General features: G+C 46.2%; 1 protein-coding gene across 16 annotated transcripts in view; it reads left to right on the forward strand.

Annotated features, from left to right (window-relative positions):
* Positions 1-21,641, forward strand: part of NUP214 (nucleoporin 214) — a 137,251-nt gene that overhangs the window by 102,142 nt on the left and 13,468 nt on the right. The window contains exon 37 of one of the 16 annotated variants that reach the window (XM_019920197.3): positions 1,949-6,654. The exons of the other annotated variants lie outside the window; for them this stretch is intronic. Coding sequence (XP_019775756.2) covers positions 1,949-1,952 — 4 coding nt within the window. The 3' untranslated portion in view covers positions 1,953-6,654. Of the gene's footprint in view, positions 1-1,948; positions 6,655-21,641 lie in introns of those variants that run through there. 16 annotated transcript variants of the gene reach the window in all.

Consider the following 21,641-nt stretch of genomic DNA (forward strand, 5'->3'; position numbering starts at 1 on the left):
CCGTCTCCACCTGTTCTCATGTGAGGCCCCCCCAGCCACAGAGCCAGTCCCCAGACGTCCACACGGGGCTCATTCCTCCCACGTGTGCTCTCCCTAGTTCGTACACAGGGCCATCTTGAGACAAAGGAATTCGAGCGTTGATGGGAACAGCTCGCGGTGGAGGGCCTTGCTTTAAGGGAGCAACGTGACTAAATGGCAGGAGCTGATCTGCCTCCGCGTGTCCTCCTCCTGACCGGCACCCAGACAGAGCCATCTCCTGCGCTTATGTTTCCCCCCAGAGGCTCTTTTTTATAAATAGAAGCTGGTTTGGCCTAAACCCTTGACCTCAAATTCTCTGTGTAATCCTCCATCGAGGTGGCATGTGACATCTCTCCCTAAGGCCGTATCAGCTGAGCTCGGCCAGATAACGCCCCGGCACTCACTGTGGGGCGCGGCGGCCACCAGGGAATGGATGGCTGGTGTGGGAGCCCCTCTGAGTTCCTTTTTTGGGGTCGATTTCGCTGGTGGGTGACAGGGGTCATCTCAGAGTGCAGCCAGCATGCGTCCCCTGAAACCCAAGCTCCCAGGATGCTGGGCAGGGAATGCACGGTGGCTCCAGCCTGCCCGGGGAGGAGACGGTGGGGCTGCGCCTTCCCCAAATAGGGGCAAACGGAGAGCAGCCGCGAGTGTGAGGGTCATGTCCCCGTGAGAAGGGACCGTGACCGCAGATGGGCCCGGGAGGGCGCCTGCTTAACCAAGCTGTGGCGCAGGAGGCCTCCACTTCAGTCTGAGATTCTGCCTCAGCAGAGCTGAGTTGGTCCCTTCGAGCTGTGTTTTCGATAAGCTTCACAGGTGATTCCCACGCAGATGGTCCATGGTCCACATTTAGAGAAACCTGTTAATGGCAATAACTATAAATATCTTCTTCCTGTGGAGCGTCTGAAAGAGACCCGCACTCCCACGGCTGTGTTGATTTTGCCGTGAGTCCAGGGTAAGGGATCTTTCTGAAACTGTTGATGAGGGGCACTGAGTTTAAGTTTCAGCTGCATTTTGGGCACCTGCTCAAAAAGGAAACACAAAAGCACAGGTGGGCTGTCAGCGCCTTCCTGTTCGGCAGCTTCTGAACGCCGCCTCTGTGAGGTCTCCCCGATCAACGGGTGGGAGGAGGTCCCCTCCTTGACCTCATCCTGTCTCCCGACGCGACTCAGTCCCTCTGTCTCTGGTCGCCACGTTGTGCTTCAGACAAAGTCCTGGAGGACGAGGGGCAGGTGTCCTGCACCCTCCTGAGCTTGGCTCTGTCACCCTTTCCTTTTCTCTTCAGTTCCCGCTCGGTTTCCTCACAGAGCGCCTGCCCAGTGCTCCCGGGCATCGGCCGGCTCTCCTGCTGCTTCTGGGTGTCACCTGCTGGGCGGAAAGCAGGGGCAGGTGTACCTCCCGGCCCCGGGCTTCCGGGATCAGTCTCTTCTTCCTCCTCCTACCCCGGTTCTCTGATTTGTCTGTTCCTTCATCACTCACAGGAGGAAAAAAAAGCAATTAGACTGAGATGGTTTTAGCCCCCAAACCTCCTCTGTCTTCAGAATGTTTCCTACGGAACGTTTGTATACTCAGCCAAAATAAGAATGGTCCCACGGTCAGATAAGTTGGGGAAAAGAATGAACAGAATGAAATGTAACACGTCTTTTTATCGGACTCTTTTGAGCCTTTAGTACGCAAATTTGCTTTGTAAATCAGTAAGATGCAATAGTCTGCCATTTCCCAAATACTTTTACCGTGGAACCTTTCTGCTGGAGCCAGCTTCCTTGAAACTCATCCTCGCTTCATCGTCGGTGTCGCTGGACAAAAGCATAGCTTATTTACTTCCTGCAGGTTGTGTTTCCAGTACACGTTCCTCTCTCTCGTATTCAGTGATAATAGTAGTGATAGTTCGTTGAATGATTACTGTCTGCATGTTTAACTTAACATCTTCCAGATGAGAGTGAGACCAAGAGAGTAAGCAGTTTGCTGAGTCCTAAGCCGGGCAGCGGTGGAGCCAGAAGGAACCGGGACAGTGCCTGCTGCCCTGCCCCGCACCGCACCCGCCTGCCCTCGGCTGGGCCCTGGCCGTCCACCGCTGGCTCTCGTGATCGTCCTCCCTCAAGGTGGTCGTTCATTCTAGAGGCAGTACCTGCCCAGTTGTGCCAGGGGCACTGCCGAGCCCCTCACATGCCTGTCGTGTCTACCCCCACGGAAAGGAGCTGACATTGGGTGTGGACCACGGTAAACGCGCTGCCCGTTGTGTAGTCGGTTGCCGCCGTTCTGCTGCTCCAACTTGTGCGTGATCGACCGACTGAACCAAAACCCCAGCGGGGCGGGGCGGGACGGGGGCGGGGCTGAGTCTGTGGTGCCGGCGTTGGCGCACACCATGTACAGATGGGGGCTCGCGTCCGCTTCCGGAGGAGGAAGGCGATCAGATCCCGGATGAAGCAGCTGGCCCCACGCCCTCTGGCTGTCCAGGCCCCTCCTTCCTCCGCCGTTTCCTCCGGGCTCTGGCTTTGAGGCTTTCCAGAGTCCCACAGGCGGTCGGCCACAGACCCACCGAGGCGGCAGTTACTCCATTGTTCCGCCCCTCTCTGCTCATGAGTGGAGTCCCGTCCATTCCACAGCCCTGGCCAGAGATTCTCCATGTCGTTCGCGGCCCTAGCCCGCCAGCTGCAGAGAGTGAGTCAGTGTGGTGATGGGGGCGCGGGGCAGGCCCGGACCGCACGTCGCGGCGAGTCCAGCTCATCGCTCCTCCCAGCCTCCCTCCACCTCCGCTCCCGCTGGCCCAAGCGGGAATCAAAGAAGCCGGCATCTGGGGGCCGAAGATGATCCTGTTCGATTCTATCCTCAATACAGAAGGGAATTCAGACCCAAAACAGGGAAGAAAGTGACTCAATCCAGCAAGTAGAGTTTATTGCTTAAGGTCATGTGTGTGTCTGGGCTCGAATCCCATCCTAGCTGTGTGACTTAAGGCAAGTCACTTAACCTCTCTGAGCCCCAGTTTTATCATCTGTAAAAAAGGGGAATGATAATATATTTGTCTAGGTTTGTTGACGATTAAATGAGACATTATATATAAAGCTGGTGTTATTATCATCATCATTTATTAGAGTGAGAGCAGAAGGCTAAGTTCCCCATTCCTGACCCACTTCTCATTTACGGCACTCAGTATAATGGCAGTAATCAAAGAGCTAAAATGAGTCTGCTGCAAGATCTGAGTCGCTTGCTCTCTTAGCTGTTTATACTCCAAAACAAATGAGCTCAACTGTCCAGAGGTAAAATCTTGCTCAGAGCATTACAACTTAAAGATACACATGATGGCTCAGTTTGTGCAATAGATGTTCCCTGGATAAGAAAAGTATCCACAGTTAAACTCGTGGTGAACATTTTATTTTCATGTTTTCAGCCATGCAATAAAAATCAATTATTGAAAGTCACGGGAATTCCCTGATGGCACAGTGGTTAAGAATCCGCCTGCCAATGCAGGGGACATGGGTTCGAGCCCTGGTCCGGGAAGATCCCACATGCTGTGGAGCAACTAAGCCCATGTGCCACAACTACTGAGCCTGCGCTCTAGAGCCCGCAAGCCACAACTACTGAGCCCATGTGCCACAACTACTGAAGCCCGTGTGCCTAGAGCCTGTGCTCCGCAACAAGAGAAGCCACTGCAATGAGAAGCCAGCGTACCGCAACAAAGAGTAGCCCCCGCTCGCCGCAACTAGAGAAAGCCTGTGCGCAGCAACGAAGACCCAACACAGCCAAAATTTAAAAATAAATAAATTTATTTTTTAAAAAAAGTCTCGGGCTTCCCTGGTGGCGCAGCGGTTGAGGGTCTGCCTGCCGATGCAGGGGATCCGGGTTCGTGCCCCGGTCTGGGAGGATCCCACGTGCCGCGGAGCAGCTGGGCCCGTGAGCCATGGCCACTGAGCCTGCGCATCCGGAGCCTGTGCTCCGCAGCGGGAGAGGCCCCAGCAGTGAGAGGCCCGCGTACCGCAAAAAAAAAAAAAAAAAAGTCTCATCATGGGAATCTAGCTATAACGTGGGTCCCTGTGGTCTCTGAAGGACTAAGGGGTGGCAGGAACACGTGGTCCATTTGAGACTTTGGCTTGTCCACGGGTGCCTGTCGCTCAAAGGTACAAACCAGTGGGCCCTGCCTCCTCCCACTTTTGGCAGTTCACCCAGAGCTGTCCCTCATCGCTCTTGGGTGTCCCTAAATGCCCTCTCTGCACAATTTTCCCCAATGGAATGGCACCCATGAAGGTGAGATTTCACTTTCCAGTAGTCCATGTTAAAGTGAGGTCTCTCAAAATGCTCTGGGCCTGAAACTGGAACCTGCAAATACACAGAAATTAAAACCCTGCCTTTGAAGAAGCTTCTAGTCTGATTTTTACTGTACAGATGAGCCTTTTCATGATGGTGTCCATCCACTGCCTCTTGGATATAAAATCAGAATGTACCTTGGGCTTCTCTCAAACTCATTTTTATTTCCAGTGGCTCATCTTACCTATAAAGGAGTATTTTGTGTCACAGTGATTGGATTGGGGTATCTGGAATGAGAAGGGGCCCCAGCTCTGCTCATCATTTAATGCTGATCAGGGCATCAGAGCAACTTGCCTGAGTAGATAGAGTTATTCTGTCCGAAAGTCAATTTAATTTCCAGTTGGATTCTTAATCAAAGATGTTTATTTTATCTTAAAGCTAAACTTCTATCAAGAACAAATAGAATAGTCAAAGTATACTTGACTTAGCTGCCTAGTAACAGGAAACAGGACCATGGGGACCTATGTTATGGTGATCCATTGCCATTTGTAAGTTTATTAATACTATCAAATAGTGAGTGACTCCTGTTTATTTCCTAGCACTAATATCAGATTGGAGAGGTAAGAGAGGCCAGAGGGCTAGAGAGGAAGACAAAATTTACACTGCTCATCCTTAAAGTAAAGCTCCTTCAATCTGTATCTTGGCTACTGACACCAGAGCTATGGACCAAGTGCCCAAACCTCTAGGCAACATCCTTTAGAAGGGTCTATGGATCTAAAATGGAAGTCTGTTCTTCAACACAGAACTCCTTAGGTTTCCTTCACATGCAAGGAAAATGACTTACTGAGTTAGAAAAGGTTACCCGTATTAGGTATTCACAGGTTGAAAGCATGGGGAAAGTCTACAGAGAACTCTAGTTCCCTGTTGAGATGTCTAGCTGTCGTGCAACTCTCCACTGCATGAGCGCCTGTCAAGAGGGTGGGAATTCTTGCAGTTTGGGGGAGGGCCAGATGTTTTTCAGCGAGCAGCGTTGCCTTGAATTGGTCATGGTTTTCAGTTGCTGCTTATGGATGAATTCATAAATTTTAGGGTTACTGTGGTTTTCCCTTTTGGTAGATCATTGTGTTCTTGTAAAATTGCTGCAGTAATAACCTTTAAAAAAAAAAAATCAGTCCCTCTAATTCTTGGTTATTTCAGAGTTCTTTTCCTCCAGAAATTGTGGAAATGCGTGACCCTGGCCTACAGATTCTTTTATTTCCAAGTAAGGTAACTTTGTTTCCAGCAAAATGAGTTAGTAGGTACCAGATTTACCTTCTTTCTGAAACAACTAAAATACCAGTCAGTTTTCAAAACAGTTTGACATCAAACAGCAAACAGCAGTGACCCCTGGGATTCAAGAAACAAATGAGGCGAGCCCTACAATTGCCCTAGTTTCCTGCCTAGGGAACATTTCCAGGTCACAGCATTGGGAAGAAGCATCCAAGTAGAGCCCAGTGGTCTTTCTGAGTTCATACGGCAAAGTATCAGAGAGGACAGGGCTGCACAGAGAGAGCTCTGGACTCTGCAGAGGGACTGTCTCAGGTACGAAGTACTGATCAGCGCATGCATGTGAGGAAATCCCATGTCTGGAGAAAAAGCAACATGAAAGGATTAGAGGCAAAATCCTAAGAACTTTAGGGCATAAACTTAGGGCATAGGAACTTTTGGTTCCTATCAACCAAAGTGGAAAACCACATTATTCACTTAGCATTAGATAGAGTACTCAGAAGGGTTTTACTTCAGTAGTAGGGGAAAATCAGTCATAACAAGATGCCAGTCTTATCTAACAAAGCTTAGAAGCAAAGCCCAAATGAATAAGATCGTTTCCAAGTAAGATCCCAGAACTAAGCTCAAGAAACTTACAGGAATACAGAAGTACCCAGTACCCAACAAAATAAACTTCATAATTTCCAGCATCCAATCAAAAATTACCAAGTGTGCAAAAGGAGAAGTATCTGTAATGAGAAAAATCAATTGAAACTAATCCAGAAGTGACCCAGATGATAAAATTAGTGGCCGAGAATTTTTCAATCATTATTAAAACTGTATATGTTTAAGAAGCTAAAAAAAAAAAAAAAAAAAAGACTGAACATGTTAAATAGAGGCATGGAAGAGACCCAAATCAAACTAGAGATGAGAACTGTAATGTCTGAAATGAGAATATCCTGTATGGGATTAACACAATAGTATACACTTCAGAGGAAGATTAGTGAACTTGAAGACATAGCAATAGGAACGACCCAAAATGAACCACACAAAGAAGCCTGAGAAAAAATTGGAATAGAGCATCAGTAAACTGAAGAACAACTTCAGGCAGCCTGAGATGTGTGTAATGAGAGTCCCTGAAAAGGGAGGAGAGATGGGGGGGAAAATACGAAAGACATCAGAAATGGTAACTACATGAGTAAATATAAAAATTGGGAGGGGGGGTATTTTTCAAGTCTCTAAAAGATAACTATTTAAAGCGAAAATAATAACGTATTAAGGGTTTTATAACATGTAGGAAAAAATTTATGACAACAATAACAGAAAGGCTGGGAGAGAAGAAATGAAAATACACTGTTGTAGGGTTCATCAACTACCCCTGAAGCACTATGTTAGTTAAAGACAGATTATGGTAGGTTAAAGATGTATTGGTAAATCCTAAAGCAACCACCAAAATAGCACAACAAAGAGTTATAGCTCATAAACCAACAAAGGGGATAAAATGGAATCATTAAAACTAATCCAAAAGAAGGCAAAAAAAGAAGGAAAGTAACAAAAGGAAAACGAACAACAAGATAGTTGATGTAAACCCAGCCATATCAATAATCACATTCAATGTAAATGGTCTAATTCCCCAATTAAAATCTCAAGATTGTCAGATTGGATAAAAAAGCAAGATCCAACTACTACATGCTTGCTGCCCGTAAGAAACCAACTTTTTTTTTAACTTTTTATTTTATATTGGAGTATAGGTAATTAACAATGTTGTGTTTCAGGTGTACAGCAAAGTGATTCAGTTATACATACACATGTATCTATTCTTTTTCAAATACTTTTCCCATTTAGGTTGTTACATAATATTGAACAGAGTTCCCTGTGCTATACAGTAGGTGCTTGTTGGAAGAAACCAACTTTAAGTATAAGACACAAGTAGGTTAAAAAGAAAAAGAGGGACGAAGATATCATGCCAACATAGATTTTTCTGAAAAGCTGGAGTAGCTGTATTTATATCAGTTAAAGAAGATTTCAGGGCAAAGAATATTATCAGGGATAAACACGGTCATTTCATAATATGTCAGTTCATGAAGAGGACATGAGTCCTGAATGTTTCTGTACCTAATAACAGCTTTAGGATACATAAAGCAAAACCATTAGAACTGCAAGGAGAAATAGATAAATCCACAATTCTAGTCAACGGGTTCAACAACACTCTCAGTAATTGATAGAACTAAACAGAAAATCAGTAAGTCTTCAGAAGAGTTGAACAACACTATCAACCAACTTGGACCTAATTGACATTTATAGAACACTCCACCCAACATCAGTAGAATATACGTTCTTCTCAAATGTACCAAGATAGACCATATTCCAAGTCATAAAACAAGTCTCAGTCAATTCAAAAGGAATCAAATCATAGAAAATATGTTCTCTAGTGTATGAAATTAAATTAGAAATCAATAACAGAAAGATACCTGGAAAATCCCTAAATATTTGGAAGCTAAATAACACATTTTAAAATAACCCATTATTCAAAGAAGAAATTTAAAAGGAAATTAGAAAATGTTTATAACTGAATGAAAAATGAAAACACAACCAATCACAATTTGTGGTGCTAAGGAAGTACTTAGAGGGAAATTTATAATACTAAATGCCTATGTTTAAAAATGAAGAAAACTAGGAAACTAGAAAAAGAAAAGTAAATGAGACCCAAGATAGGCAGAAGACAGGAAATAAGGATCAGAGCAAAAATGAATAAAATAGAAAACAAAACAGGACAAAAAGGAGAAAAATCAATGAAACCAAAAACTGGTTCTTTGAGAAAAATCAATTAAGTTGATAAGCCTCTAGCCAGACTGATCAAGAAAAAAATAAATAACAACAAATTACCAATGTCAAGAATGAGAAAGGTGACGTCACTACAGATTCTTCAGATATTAAGAAGACAGGTAATATTACAAATATCCTATGTCAATAAATTCAACTTAGATGAAATAGTCTTTGAAGAACAAATTATCAAAGCTCAGTCAAGAAGAAATAGATAATCTGAATAGCCTTACAGCTACTAAAGAGATTGAATTTATTATCCAGAATTTTTCCATAAAGAAAATTGCAGGTCCAAATGGCTTTCCTGGTGAGTTCCAGCAAATACTTAAAGAAGAAATAATGCCAGTTATATACAAACTCTTCCAAAAACATTGAAAAGAATGGAATGCATCCCAATTCGTTCTATGAGGCTAGCATTACTTTTATACCAAAACCCAACAAAGATATATAATATAAATGAAAATGACAAATATCACTCATTTAGATAGATGTAAAAATTTTTAACAAAGTTTAGGCATCAAATCCTAAATAATATTATATTAAAATATATAAAATATATTTTATATAATATATTTAAAAAGATAATGCATAATGACCAAGTGGGGTTTGTTCTAGCAATTAATGGTTAAACATTTGAAAACCAATCAATACAATTAACAGAGTCAAAAATAAAAACCATATGATCATCTCAATAGATACAGAAAAAGCATTTGATAAAATCCACTGTCCATCTCTGACAAAAATTCTCAGTGAAATAGAAATAAAAAGGAATTTCCTTGACCTGATAAAGGGCATCTAGGAAAAACCTACTTTTAATATCATGCTTAATGGAAAGAATGCTTTCACATCAGATTTGGAACAAGGCAAGAATATTCATTACCTCTTCTGTCCTACATTGTACAGGAAGTTCTAGCCAATGCACTAAGGCAAGAAAAAGAAATATAGGGATCCAGATTAGAAAGGAAGAAGTTAAGCTTTGTTTGCAAATAACATGATCATCTATATAGAAAATTCTATAAAATCTATAAAACTACTAAAACCAGTAAGTGATTTTAGCAAGGTTGCAGGATATAAGGTCAATATAAAAAAAAAACCAATTGTATTTCCACATACTGGCAATGAATAATCAAAAATTGAAATTTAAAAAGCAAATACCATTTACAGTAACATCAAATACCTATTAAGTATAAATCTGACAAGATGTACAAGACCTGTACACTGAAAACTATAAAATAATGCTGACTGAATTTAAAGAACACCCAAATAAAAGGAGAAATATATACTTATGAATAAGAAGACTTGATATTGTTAAGATGTCAGTTCTCTCCAAACTGATCTATAGATTCAGTGCAATCCCATGAAAATTCCAATAGGCTTTTGTGTGTGTGTGTGTAGCTGATTCTAAAATTCTTATGGAAATGAAAAGAACCTATAATAGCCAAAACAACATTAAAAAAGAAAAAGAGAACTTAAGCTATTTGACTTCTAAACTTACAAAGTTATGATATTTAAAACCATGCAATACTGGTGTCAAGATAAGCAAATAGATAAATTATACAGAATAGAAGATTCAGAAATAGATGCACACATATGATCAATTGATTTTTGACAAAGGTGAAAAGGCAATTCAGTGGAGGAAGGGTAGTCTTCAGCAAATGGTGCTGAACAATTGAGGGTATATAGAAATGTAATTGATTTATATTAATTGACTGTGTGCTCTGTAACTGTGATAAATTTGCTTATTAATGTGTGTGTGTATGTGTAGATTTCTTTGGATTATCTGCACACAGAGACATTTTGTTTCACTGCGAATAGTATTCTTTTTCCTTAACAATTCTTTACGCATTTTATTTTTCTTTCTATCTTGCTCTGTGCACAAGGTAGAACAGAAGTGGTAAGAGTGGCCATCCTTATCTTGTTTCTCCTACCTGCCCTCCAGGCAGCCACAGTGGTGTGCCGTATTGCTGAGCCTTGGCGATGGAGAGTGTGGGGTGGGATGAAACTAGTACCCAAAGGGGTTTTCTGTAACACCCAGCTTTCTGGATTCTCAGGCTGGATTTTAAGGACCCCTGTCCAGCTAACAAAGAAGAGGTGCTTCTTCCTAGGGTGTCCATCTCCCTCAGACCCCCCAGGGAAGGAAGATGGATTGTGGGCAGGATTCAGGCCTTTCTGGGTTCCCTGACCATCAAACCCATCAATTCTGCCAACCCTACCACCATTTCCCACATCTGTAGTTCCTATAGGAGCATCAGCTTCATGTCATGGGGTGGGAGGAGTTGGATTCTCCTCCTCCGTCACCATCAGAGGGTGAAGGAATGTGTCCACGTGGCAGAATTACTGTGCCACACAGTGTGGAGCCATGTGTTAGGAGGACAGCTGAAGAAGCCTAGTCAGCCGCCCCTCATTTACCTTTACAGGAATTGTCAGGCTGTTTACAGGGCAATCCCTTCGCCTTGCAGGTAACAACCTAAGTGCTGCGTTAATCACTCAGTCCACCTTGCCAGCTGCCATACTTATTCTCTGAGACCCCGCAGTGCAGAGCTCCTAACTGATCAGAGGCACCAGAAGAAGTCCCAAAGGGAGCTCATTTTCCATTGCTGACAGCCAGATCTGCCGCCAAAACCAAGTGATCGCTGAAAATCAGGGCAGATGCCCCTGCCACTAACCCACAGCCTCTGGGTCCCCCTCCTGTCTCCACCACATCTTGTGATGGGCTTTATCCAGATTAAAAGAATCAGGGAAGCCCAAGGTTATACCTGTAAACACCTGCCCCTGAGGATATAATAAAGGACCTTATCAAAGGTCACCCTGAAGTCCAGATTCACTATGGCATTTCGGAAAATGCTTCCTCATACTCTTACCTTCTTCATGCGTAGAGCTAATAATTTCATTTCATGGAGAATAGCCTTTTATAAATGTTCTCTAGATGAGAAAAATTTCTCTCTTTAAGCACTTTGTATCTTATTATTTTAACCAGTTGGAGGGAAATCTTCCAGAGTGGACCACACATGGACGTCCTTGCACAGCTCTAGAATTTACCCATGTGTTGATGACTCGCCATGAGCAGCAGGGGCGGGGCTGTAATTCTGGGAAACCTCTGGGTAGTCAGGACCCATGGAAGAATGGGTCAGAGAGAAATGCCTTAAAAAGGAAAGAAATGCTGACACCTGCTACAATGTGAATGAGCCTTGAGGACAGGATGCTAAGTGTAATAAAACAGACACAAAAAGAAAAAAGTGTATGATTCCACGCATAGGGGGTCCCTAGACTAGTCAGATTCATAGAGGCAGAGAGTACAGTGGTGGTTGCGAGTGGGACTGGGGAGAGGGGGATGGGAAGTTATGTTTTTTTGTTTTGTTTTTTTAATTTATTTTATTTATTTTGGCTGCGTTGGGTCTTCGTTGCTGCGCACAGCCTTTCTCTGGTTGCAGCGAGCAGGGGCTACTCTTCATCGCAGTGTACAAGCTTCCTGTTGCAGAGCACGGGCTCTAGGCACGCGGGCTCAGTACTTGTGGCTTGCGGGCTCTAGAGCACAGGCTCAGTAGTTGTGGCACATGGGCTTAGTTGCTCCGCGGCATGTGGGATCTTCCCGGACCAGGGCTTGAACCCGTGTCCCTTGCATCGGCAGGCAGATTCTTAACCACTGCACCACCAGGGAAGCCCCGGGAGTTGTAGAATGAGTATAGAGTTTCTGTTGCGCAAGATGAAAAAGTTCTGGAGATAGATGGCAATGATGGTTGCACAGCAATGTGGGTGTTGTGCAGTGTTAATGGCACAGAACTGTACGCCTAAAAAGTGGTTAAGGTGGTAAATTGTATGTTACCACAATAATAATAATAAACAATATACCATCCACATTCTCAGCTAAGGATGCCAACGACGTTCAGGGAGGGTAACCCACAAGCCAGGATGGCAGACGGTGGAGCCAGCAGTCTGACTCCACGGCCACACGCATCTGAGCTCAGGACAGTGGTAAACATTAACTGAGCCTTAAGCACCTGGTGGGCACAGGGCAAAGCCCAAAGACACAGGCTGGCATGGCTGCAGGGAGGCCTGGCTGCCCATCTCGGGGAGGCTGCCACGAGGAGGGGTGCTGGAGTGAAGTAAACACGCTGCATCCCAAAGGACACACGGTTCACCACTGGCTCTCTCCGGGACAGCCTTTATTCTGCCTCATTTACGCCCCTGAGCGTGACTGGACAAATACTGGCCAAAGTGATCCTTGGTCCCTCAGCACATCCAGCACAGAGGAGCAGTACTGCTTGTATTGTATTTTACCTTCCATGTATGTCTCAGCTGAAATTGGGGCAGAAAAGAAAACCATTTTAACGTCCGGGTTACAAGGTCAGTGTCAGCTAATGCCAGTTGGGCACCTGGCTACATGTGAGCACAGTAAGGCTGTGCTTACTGATCCCACTGAGTCCCTCCCCATGAAGAGAGCCCCTTAGCCCCATCTTGCAGATGAGGAAACTGAGGCTCGGGGGCTTACCCATATTAATAGCTCAAATGCCCTGAGCACTTACTATGTGTCAGGTACTGTTTCACATGCCTTGTATCCATTGACCTTTGAACACCCACCACAATCCTGGGGTAAGCTACCTTTTTCTTTTCCTTCATGCAATTTTAAAGTTTAATAATTTCAGAACCATAAATTCTACAAGCTTAATAAAAATTTGACTGTTTAAGTATTTACAGTTCTTCTACACTTACTTAGGTTTGTGTATTTTGAATGATAGATTTTTTTATTGAGGTATAGTTGATTTACAGTATTATATTGGTTTCAGATATACAACATAGTGATTCAAAATGTTTATAGATTTTACTCCATTTAAAGTTACTATGAAATTTCGGCTATATTCCCTGTGCTGTACAATATATCCTTGTAACTTATTTATTTTATACATAGTAGCCTGTACCTCTTAATCCCCTACCCCTGACCTGCCCCTTCCCTCTTCCCTCTCCCCACTGGTAACCACTAGTTTGTTCTCTATATCTGTCAATCTGTTTCTGTTTTGTTATATTCACTCATTTGTTTTATTTTTTAGATTCCGTATATAAGTGTTAACATACGGTATTTGTCTTTCTCTGACTTATTTCAGTAAGAATAAACATTTCAGATCCATCCATGTTGTTGCAAATGTCAAAAATTTTATTTTTTTATGGCTGAGTAGTATTCCATTGTATGTGTGTGTATGTATGTGTGTGTGTGTATATATATATATATATATGTATATATATATGTGTGTGTGTGTGTATATATAACACCACATCTTCTTTATACATTCGTCTATTGATGGACACTTAGGTTGCTTCCATATCTTGGCTACTGTAAATAATGCTGCTATGAACATTGGAGTGCATGTGTTACTGAACCAAACTTGGGTCTCTTTGACTGTGTGCAGTAAAGCCAACCTGTTGACACTGGGTTGTGGTGAAGGAAATTGCAGCATTTATTGCAGACACCAAACAAGGAGTCCAGGCAGCTAATGCTCAAAAGATCTGAACTCACCAACGGCTTTCACGGAAAGGCTTTTTAAAGACAGGGTGAAGGAGAGGGTTGCAGGGTGTGTGATCAGCTCGTGGACATTCTTGGGATTGGTTAGTGTTGCGTTAATAAGGAGTTAACATCATCAACCTTCTGATTCCAGCCAGTCTGGGGTCTGTGTGCTTGTGGGCACTAGACTGTTAACTTCTTCCACCTGGTTGGGGTTTCAGTATCTGAAAAACAGCTCAAAGGATATAGCTCAGAATACTATGTAGCCCCTGAGAAGGAACTAAAAGTCCTTGACTTTGTTTAACAGCTAAACTTATTATTTTGTCTTATTTGTTTCATTTGTTTCTGCATTTTCTCACTTCTCTGATTAAACATGTTATTTGAAATGTAGGGAAGACCTGGGAGGCTAAAGTTTGTCTATAGACAAGAGGTAGGCAGGGGCGTCCCTGGTGGTGCAGTGGTTAAGAATCCGTCTGCCAATGCAGGGGACACGGGTTCGAGCCCTGGTCCAGGAAGATCCCACATGCCGTGGAGCAACTAAGCCTGTGCACCACAACTACTGCCTGTGTTCTAGAGCCCACGAGCCACAACTACTGAAGCCCACGTGCCTAGAGCCCGTGCTCCTCAACAAGAGAAGCCACTGCAGTGAGAAGCCTGTGCACTGCAATGAAGAGTAGCCCCCACTCACCGCAATCAGAGAAAGCCCGCGCGCAGCAACAAAGACCCAACGCAGCCAAAAATTAAAAAATAAATATATAAAATAAATTTATTTATTTAAAAAAAAAAAGGCAGCCAGAGAACATGGCGGGGGGTGGGGGTGGCAGGTGTCTGTCCCAGGAAGGCCCCATAGGGTTCTGCTTGGTTACACATGTATCATTTTGAATTAGTGTTTTTGTTTTCTTTGGATATATACTCAGGAGTGGAATTGCTGGATCATATGGTAGTTCTATTTTCAGTTTTTTGAGGAACTTCTGTACTGTTTTCCATAATGGCTGCACCAATTTACATTCCTACCAACAGTGTACAAGGATCCCTGTTCTCCACATCCTTGGCAACATTTATTATTTGTGGTTTTTCTGGTGAGAGCCATTCTGACAGGTGTGAAGTGATAGCTCATTGTGGTTCTGATTTGCCTTTCTCTGATGATTAGTGATGCTCAGCATCTTTCCTGTGCCTGTTGGCCATCTGCATTTCCACTTTGGAAAAATGTCTGTTCAGTTGTCCTGCCCATTTTTTATTCAGGTTGTTTGTTTTTTTGAAAATGAGTTGTATGAGCTGTTTATATATGTTGGCTATTAATCCCTTATCAGTCATATCATTTGCAAATATTTTCTCCCAGTCAGTAGGTTTTCTTTTCGTTTTGTCAATGGCTTCAGAATTTCCTTCCTCTGCAATTTGTTTTTTCAGTAGTTTGAGAAAATAAGTGTTAACTCGTCTCTAAATGTTTGGTAGAATTCACCTGTGAAGCCATCTGGTCCTGGACTTTGTGTTTATTGGGAGTTTTTTAAATTGCTGATTTAATTTCGTTACTGATAATTGGTCTGTTCACGTTTCATATTTCTTCCTGGTTCAGTCTTGAGAGATTGTACATTTCTAGAAATTTGTCCATTTCTTCTAGATTTTCCATTTTATTGGCATATAGGTGTTCATAGTAGTCTCTTATGATCCTTTGTATTCCCATGGTGTCAGCTGTAGCTTCTCCTCTTTCATTTCTGATTTTATTGATTTGGGCCCTCTCTTTTATTCTTGATCAGTCTGGCTAAAGGTTTATCAATTTTGTTTATCTTTTCAAAGAACCAGCTCTTAAGTTTCATTGATTTTTCTATTTTTTTGTCTCTATTTCATTTATTTCTGCTCCAATCTTTATGATTTCTTTCCTTCTACTAACTATGGGTTTTATTTGTTTGTTATTCCAGTTCCTTCGGGTGTAAAGTTTGGTTGTTTATTTGAGATTTTTCTTGTTTCCTGAGGTAGGCTTGTATCAGTATAAACTTCCCTCTTAGAACTGCTTTTGCTGCATCCCATAGATTTTGGAACATTGTGTTTTCATTTTCATTTGTCTCCAGGTGTTTTTGTTTCTCCTTTCATTTCTTCAGTCACCCGTTGGTTGTTTAGTAGCATGTTATTTAGCCTCCACATGTCTTTGTTTTGGGGGGTTTTGGGGGGCAGTTTTTCCTTATACTTGGTTTCTAGTCTTCTAGCATTATGGTCGGAAAAGATGCTTGATATGATTTCACTTTTCTTAAATTTTCCAGGACTTGTTTTGTGGCCTAGCCTGTGATCTGTCCTGCAGAATGTTCCATGTGCACTTGAATGTGTATTCTGCTGCTTTTAGATGGAATGGTCTATATGTATCTATTACGTCCATCCGGTCTAATGTGTCATTTAAGGCCAGTGTTTACTTATTGATTTTCTGTCTGGATGATCTGTCCGTTGGTTTAAGTGGGGAATTAACATCCCCTACTATTATTGTGTTGCTGTCAGTTTCTCCCTTTATGTCTGTTAATATTTACTTTATTTGGTGCTCCTTTTTTGGGTGCATATATATTTACAATTTGTTATATCTTCTTGGGTTGATCCGTTGATCATTATGTAATGTCCTTCTTTGTCTCTTGTTACAGTCTTTGTTTTAAAGTCTATTCTGTCTGATATAAGTATTGCTACCCCAGCATTCTTTTGATTTCCATTTGCATGGGATACTGTTTTCTATCCCGTCACTTTCAGTCTGTGTGTGTCTTTAGATCTGAAGTGAGTCCTGGGGTTAGTGCTGGCTCACTAGTGGGCAGAACCAGGTTCTGAGGTGGGTGGTTGTAAGGTCAGAGTTCCTAGAGCTATTGTCACCCTGCTGGTGGAGGCGGGGGGGGGGGGGGGCAATTCATGACACAGCTGGATTCAGGTTCTGGGGTGTCCCAAAGCTGGTGCTGGCTCACTGGTGAGTGGGGCTAGATCCCAGGGTGGCTTGCTGAAGAGTCCAAGGTATCTCACAGATGGTGTTGGCCTACTGGTGGGTGGGGCCCAGGCCTGCAGGGTCCCAGGCTGGTGCCAGCCTGCTGATGTGTTATCTGGGTCCTGACAAGGCAGACCACAGGGCTGCAGTGGTCCTGGGGCTGGTGACCACTGATAGTGGGTGGATTTGGGGCCCAGGAGATTTCAGGGCTAGTACCAGACTACTGGTGGGCAAAGTCTGGTCCTAGAGTCTCTGGCCGCAGGGCCCAGGGGTCCCAGAGCTTGTGTTGGCCCACTGGTGAGTGGGGTGAAATCCCAGGGCAACTGACTGAGGGGCCCAAGGTGTCTCAGAGCTGGTGGTGGCCTGCTGGTAGGGAGGGCCAAGGCTCAGTGGGTCCCAGAGCTGGTGCCAGCCTGCCAGTAGGTAGACTGGGTCCTGCTATGGCAGGTTGCAGGGCTGTAGTGGTCCTGGGACTGGGGTCCTCTCAGCAGTGGGCAGGCCAGGGCCCAGGGTTTCCTGAGTCTGATACTTGCCCACGTGTCTGTGAAGTTGGTCCTGTAGCTAGATCTGGCTCACTTATGGGCAGAGCCAGGGCCTAAGGGATTCCGGGACTGGTACCTGCCCACTGGTGTGTGGAGCTGGGTCCTGGAATCTCTGGCTGCAGGGCCCTAGGAATCCTAGGTCTAGTGCCCATCCGTTGGTGTGGGGGGCCGAGTCCTGGGCCTTCAGGTGAACAGGACCATGTCCAGGGACAGCAGCTGTAGTCTCAGGGGATCTTAAGGCAGCCTGCCCACTGGTGGGTGAGGCCGTGTTCCTGCCCAGCTAGCAGCTTGGCCTGAGGTGTCCCAGAACAGGCGCCGACAGGCTGGTGGGCAGGGGCAGGTCCTGGCACTAATAAGCTCGAGGGACGATTCCAAAATGGCCCACGTCATCCACATGGTAGAAGGAGCTCCCAGAAGTGGTTGCTGCTGGCATGTGTCCCCAGGGGGAACTCCAGTTGCCTCCTGCCTCTCTGGGAGGCTCTCCAGGGTTAGCAGGTGGGTCTGATCCAGGCTCCTTTCAAATTTCTGCTTCTGCTCTGGGTCTCAGAGTGTGTGAGATTTTGTGTGCACCCTTTAAGAGCGGAGTTCCTATATTCCCCACAGTCCTCTGGGCCTCCTGAATGTAAGCCCTGCTGGCCTTCAAGGACAGATGTTCTGGGGGCTCATCTTCCCATTGCAGGACCCCAGAGCTGGGAGCCTGATGTGGGGCTCAGACCCCTCATTCCTTGAGGGGAACCTCTGCAATTGTAATTATTTTCTCGTTTGTGGGTCACCCACCCAGTGGTGTGTGTCTTTCCTATACTACGACTCTGCCTCCTCTGCCCGTCTCGTTGTGATTCCCGCTTTTATATCCTTTTTTTAAAATTTTTTTTACTTTTTAAAATTTTTGACCGCACCGTGCATCATGTGGGATCTTAGTTCCCCGACCAGGGATCGAACCCGGGACCCCTGCATTGGAAGGCAGAGACTTAACCACTGGACCACCAGGGAAGTCCCCCCACTTTATATGTTTAGTCATAGATCTTTTCTGCTAGATTCTGGTCTTTCTCTTGAATAGTTTTTCCGTAAATAGTTGAAATTCTGGTGTACCTGTGGTAGGAGGTGAGCTCAGGGTCCTCCTACGCCACCATCTTGGACCAGAACCTCATTAAGCAACCATGTTTATCCCCATTCTCCGTAACCGTATCCGTATATCTTGCTCAAGGTCACATGGCCAGGGAGGGGTGGAGCAGGCCTGCGTACCCCGCTGAGGTTGCCGTGACCCTCTCCTGCCTGTGCAGCCGGCCGTGTCCGAGGGAGCAGGAGCTGCCATCTGGGGAGGCCTGAGAGCTCCCCTTGGCAGGCAGGGGCTCCTGCACGTGGCCTCCATCGTTCTCTCCTTCACGGAATCGTTTCTCAGTCATTCACAAGTGATGGGCACCACGCTTACCCCGGGCGTAACCCGGCACCCCCTTCCCTCACTGCTCCTAAAATCACAGGAGCTCCTTCACCAGGCCTGGCTCTGCACCCAGCTGCTGTGTCTCCAGTTGGTCTGCAGCCCCCAGGGCGCTCTCCTAACTCAGAGACTCTCCAGGCAGCCCTGCCTCCTCTCCCCGCGCTCACAAGGCCCAGACTCTCCAGTCCATTCTCCAAGTCTCCTCGAGAAGGCCTCTTCCCCGGGGAAGCCTTCCCCACCTCCCTTCGCAGCCCCTGCTGACTGTCAGCATCGCGCTAGTCCTTTGTGACATTTCATTTGTCTTCTCCTCGGGACTGTATGCTCCAGGCTGCTGCTTCTCAGGCACCCAGCAAAGTACCTCGTTCACGGGAGATGATCAGAAGTGCGTTTGTCAAAAAGGAGGTGCTGGTGCGTGCCGTGGCACGGTGAACCTGAAAACGTGCTCGGTGCGGAAGCCAGGCACAGGAGACCACCCGTCACGTGATTCCATCTGCATGAAATGTCCAGAAGAGGGACATCTATAGAGACAGAAAGTACATGAGTGGCTGCTTAGGTCTGGGTTGTTGGGGAGAGGGGCCGTGGGTGATAGCTAACAGGTACAGGGTTTCTTTTTGAGATGAAAATACCCCCAGATTGACTGGTGATGGCTACACAACTCTGTAAAGATACTAAAAACCGTAGAATTATACACTTTAAATGGGTGAATCATGTGGTATGTGAATCATATCTCACTAAAGCCGTGAAAAAAGTTTTTTTAACACACCTGTCTGGCTGACGGGCTGGCATTCGGTGTGTGTGTGTTGAGGATGCCCAGGGTCCTGAATAACCAAGTCCTGTCATCGGGATGTTGCCGTGACTTTTAGCCACATTGAAGGAGAGACGTCTCTGGTCTCTAATATAAACCAGGGTCCAGCGTGACTGTTTTCAGGCAGCCCCTCCTGCACATTCAATACCGAGCACCACACCCCTACGCTTGGCTGGGTCCCGACAGGGGAGGGGAGGCTCGGGGTGCGTGTCCCAGCTTGCAGATTGGGAAACAGGCATGGGAGGTCTGGCGACCAGCCCGACCTCACTCAGCAAGACAAGTGGCAGCCAGGAATAGCGCAGGGCTTCGAACTGCGTCCCGCTTGCTGTAAACACCGAGCCGCGCCCCCCTTCACGTGTCTGATTTTAAAAGGGGCCATAACATAGGAGCCTGGTAGCAGCGGCCCCGAAACCGAAGTCGGGCTCGAGCCGCTGGAGGAACTAATCCCGTCTCTGCGTTCCAGTCTGCAGGGACAAGTGGGGAAGGCCCGCCGGGTCGGAGCTGGGCCGGCTTCTGCCAGGACCGGTGTCAACTGTGTGCATGTGCCTCTCTAGACACGGGCGCAGAGGTGGAGCTCATCACTCAGATATGTTTTTTGCATTCAGTAATTTCCTTCTTCCAGTGCCAGCGGGGCTGCTGACGACTCCTGTGAAGCCTCGTGCTCAGGGACCTTCTGTGCCAGTTAATGAAGGAATGGTTAAGGGCAGTGTGGTAGAATCGGGGTGTGGAAGAGCTGGGGATGGTGTAGCCTAAAGAGCAGTGACAGAGCCGCGTCAAAAGACAGCTATTGGAAAGCAGCCCAGCTCTGTGACTTCCCAGCTGAGGCATCTTTAGCAGGACCCTCGGCCCTCTGGGAGGGTCAGTTTCCTCATCTGTAAACGGGGTACCATTCGATGAGGTTTGGGGACAGAAAGGGGCCGTGGAAGAGGCAAGCGCTCGCCCTTTGCACGCGCTTGGTCTTGGGGGATTTCGTCGTGTCGATGATTCGGATGTGTCCTTAGTGGATGGTGTGTGGGCACTGGGGTCTGTCGCTCCCCACAACGTTTGCCTTAATTGAGGGCCCGGACCCCAACCAGGTGGGAAACGGTCTCTTTGGGGCCATTCAGGCAGGATAGATGAGGACCAAGAGACAGCTCAAGCCACAGGTGCGAGAGAGTGCCTGGGCCATTAGAAATGTCCAGGGACCTGAGAGCGCCACCCGCCTTCGCATTTCTGCAGTTGGCAGCAAGCTGTCTCCCTCTTGGACCCAAATGGGGTTTTCCTCTAGGCCTCAGGGCCGAACCTACAGGGACTCTTTGTCCAGAGCAGAGGTTGGGCTCTACCCAGAAGTGACTTTACTGGTAGAAGGCAGGCTGGGTGTGAGGTTGCAGTGAGCCTGTTTCTCCGGGCGTCTTGGGGCAGGTCGGCCTGGCCCAGCCTGGACAGCCGGCTCCCCAGGCCTTGGCTCCTGGCGGGGGTGGGGAGAACGCTGCAACAGCTGGCTGGAGCCTGGTGTCTGTGTCTCATCCCAGTCTGGGACTTCTAAATTTAACCTGCTATCAGCTTGAGAGGCTGGAGGCTTCCACTGTGTGACGAAATGCCACTTGGAATCCATTTTACTCGTAACCACTCCCCCTGCGCATTCCCCTCCCAAATGTTACCCCCAAACGCAGGCAGCCGTCTGAGCGTCCTGCCATGTCAGTGTGAAGGTTCGATTGCCTGAGCAACTCTGAACCCTGATGGGATCCGGCTCAGCTCCCTCCTGCCATTGGCCGGGGCTGCACCCCGTTCTCTGTTCACACGCACGCACACGCACACGCACACACCATGGTCTCACAGGCAGAGCGCAGGAGCTGAATCCACAATCGAAAGCCAAACCACGACAGTGAGCTGCACCACCCATAAGCCATCTGGGTGGAGGGCGGCCAGTGGAGCCTATTATGCAATTTCCTGCTTTGGTGTCTCAGAGGAGACACCCAGGAGACAGGATGCAGAATGCCGTTGGGTTGCTGCAGTGTGGGAAGCCCAGGGAAGAAACCAACTCCCCGACGCCCAGAGTGAACGGGGCCCCTCGTGCTCCGTGGCGATGTTGAGAGGCCACCGCCCACCCAGCC

Source organism: Tursiops truncatus, chromosome 6 (genome assembly GCF_011762595.2).
Source record: "Tursiops truncatus isolate mTurTru1 chromosome 6, mTurTru1.mat.Y, whole genome shotgun sequence".
In the NCBI taxonomy this organism is placed as follows: domain Eukaryota; kingdom Metazoa; phylum Chordata; class Mammalia; order Artiodactyla; family Delphinidae; genus Tursiops; species Tursiops truncatus.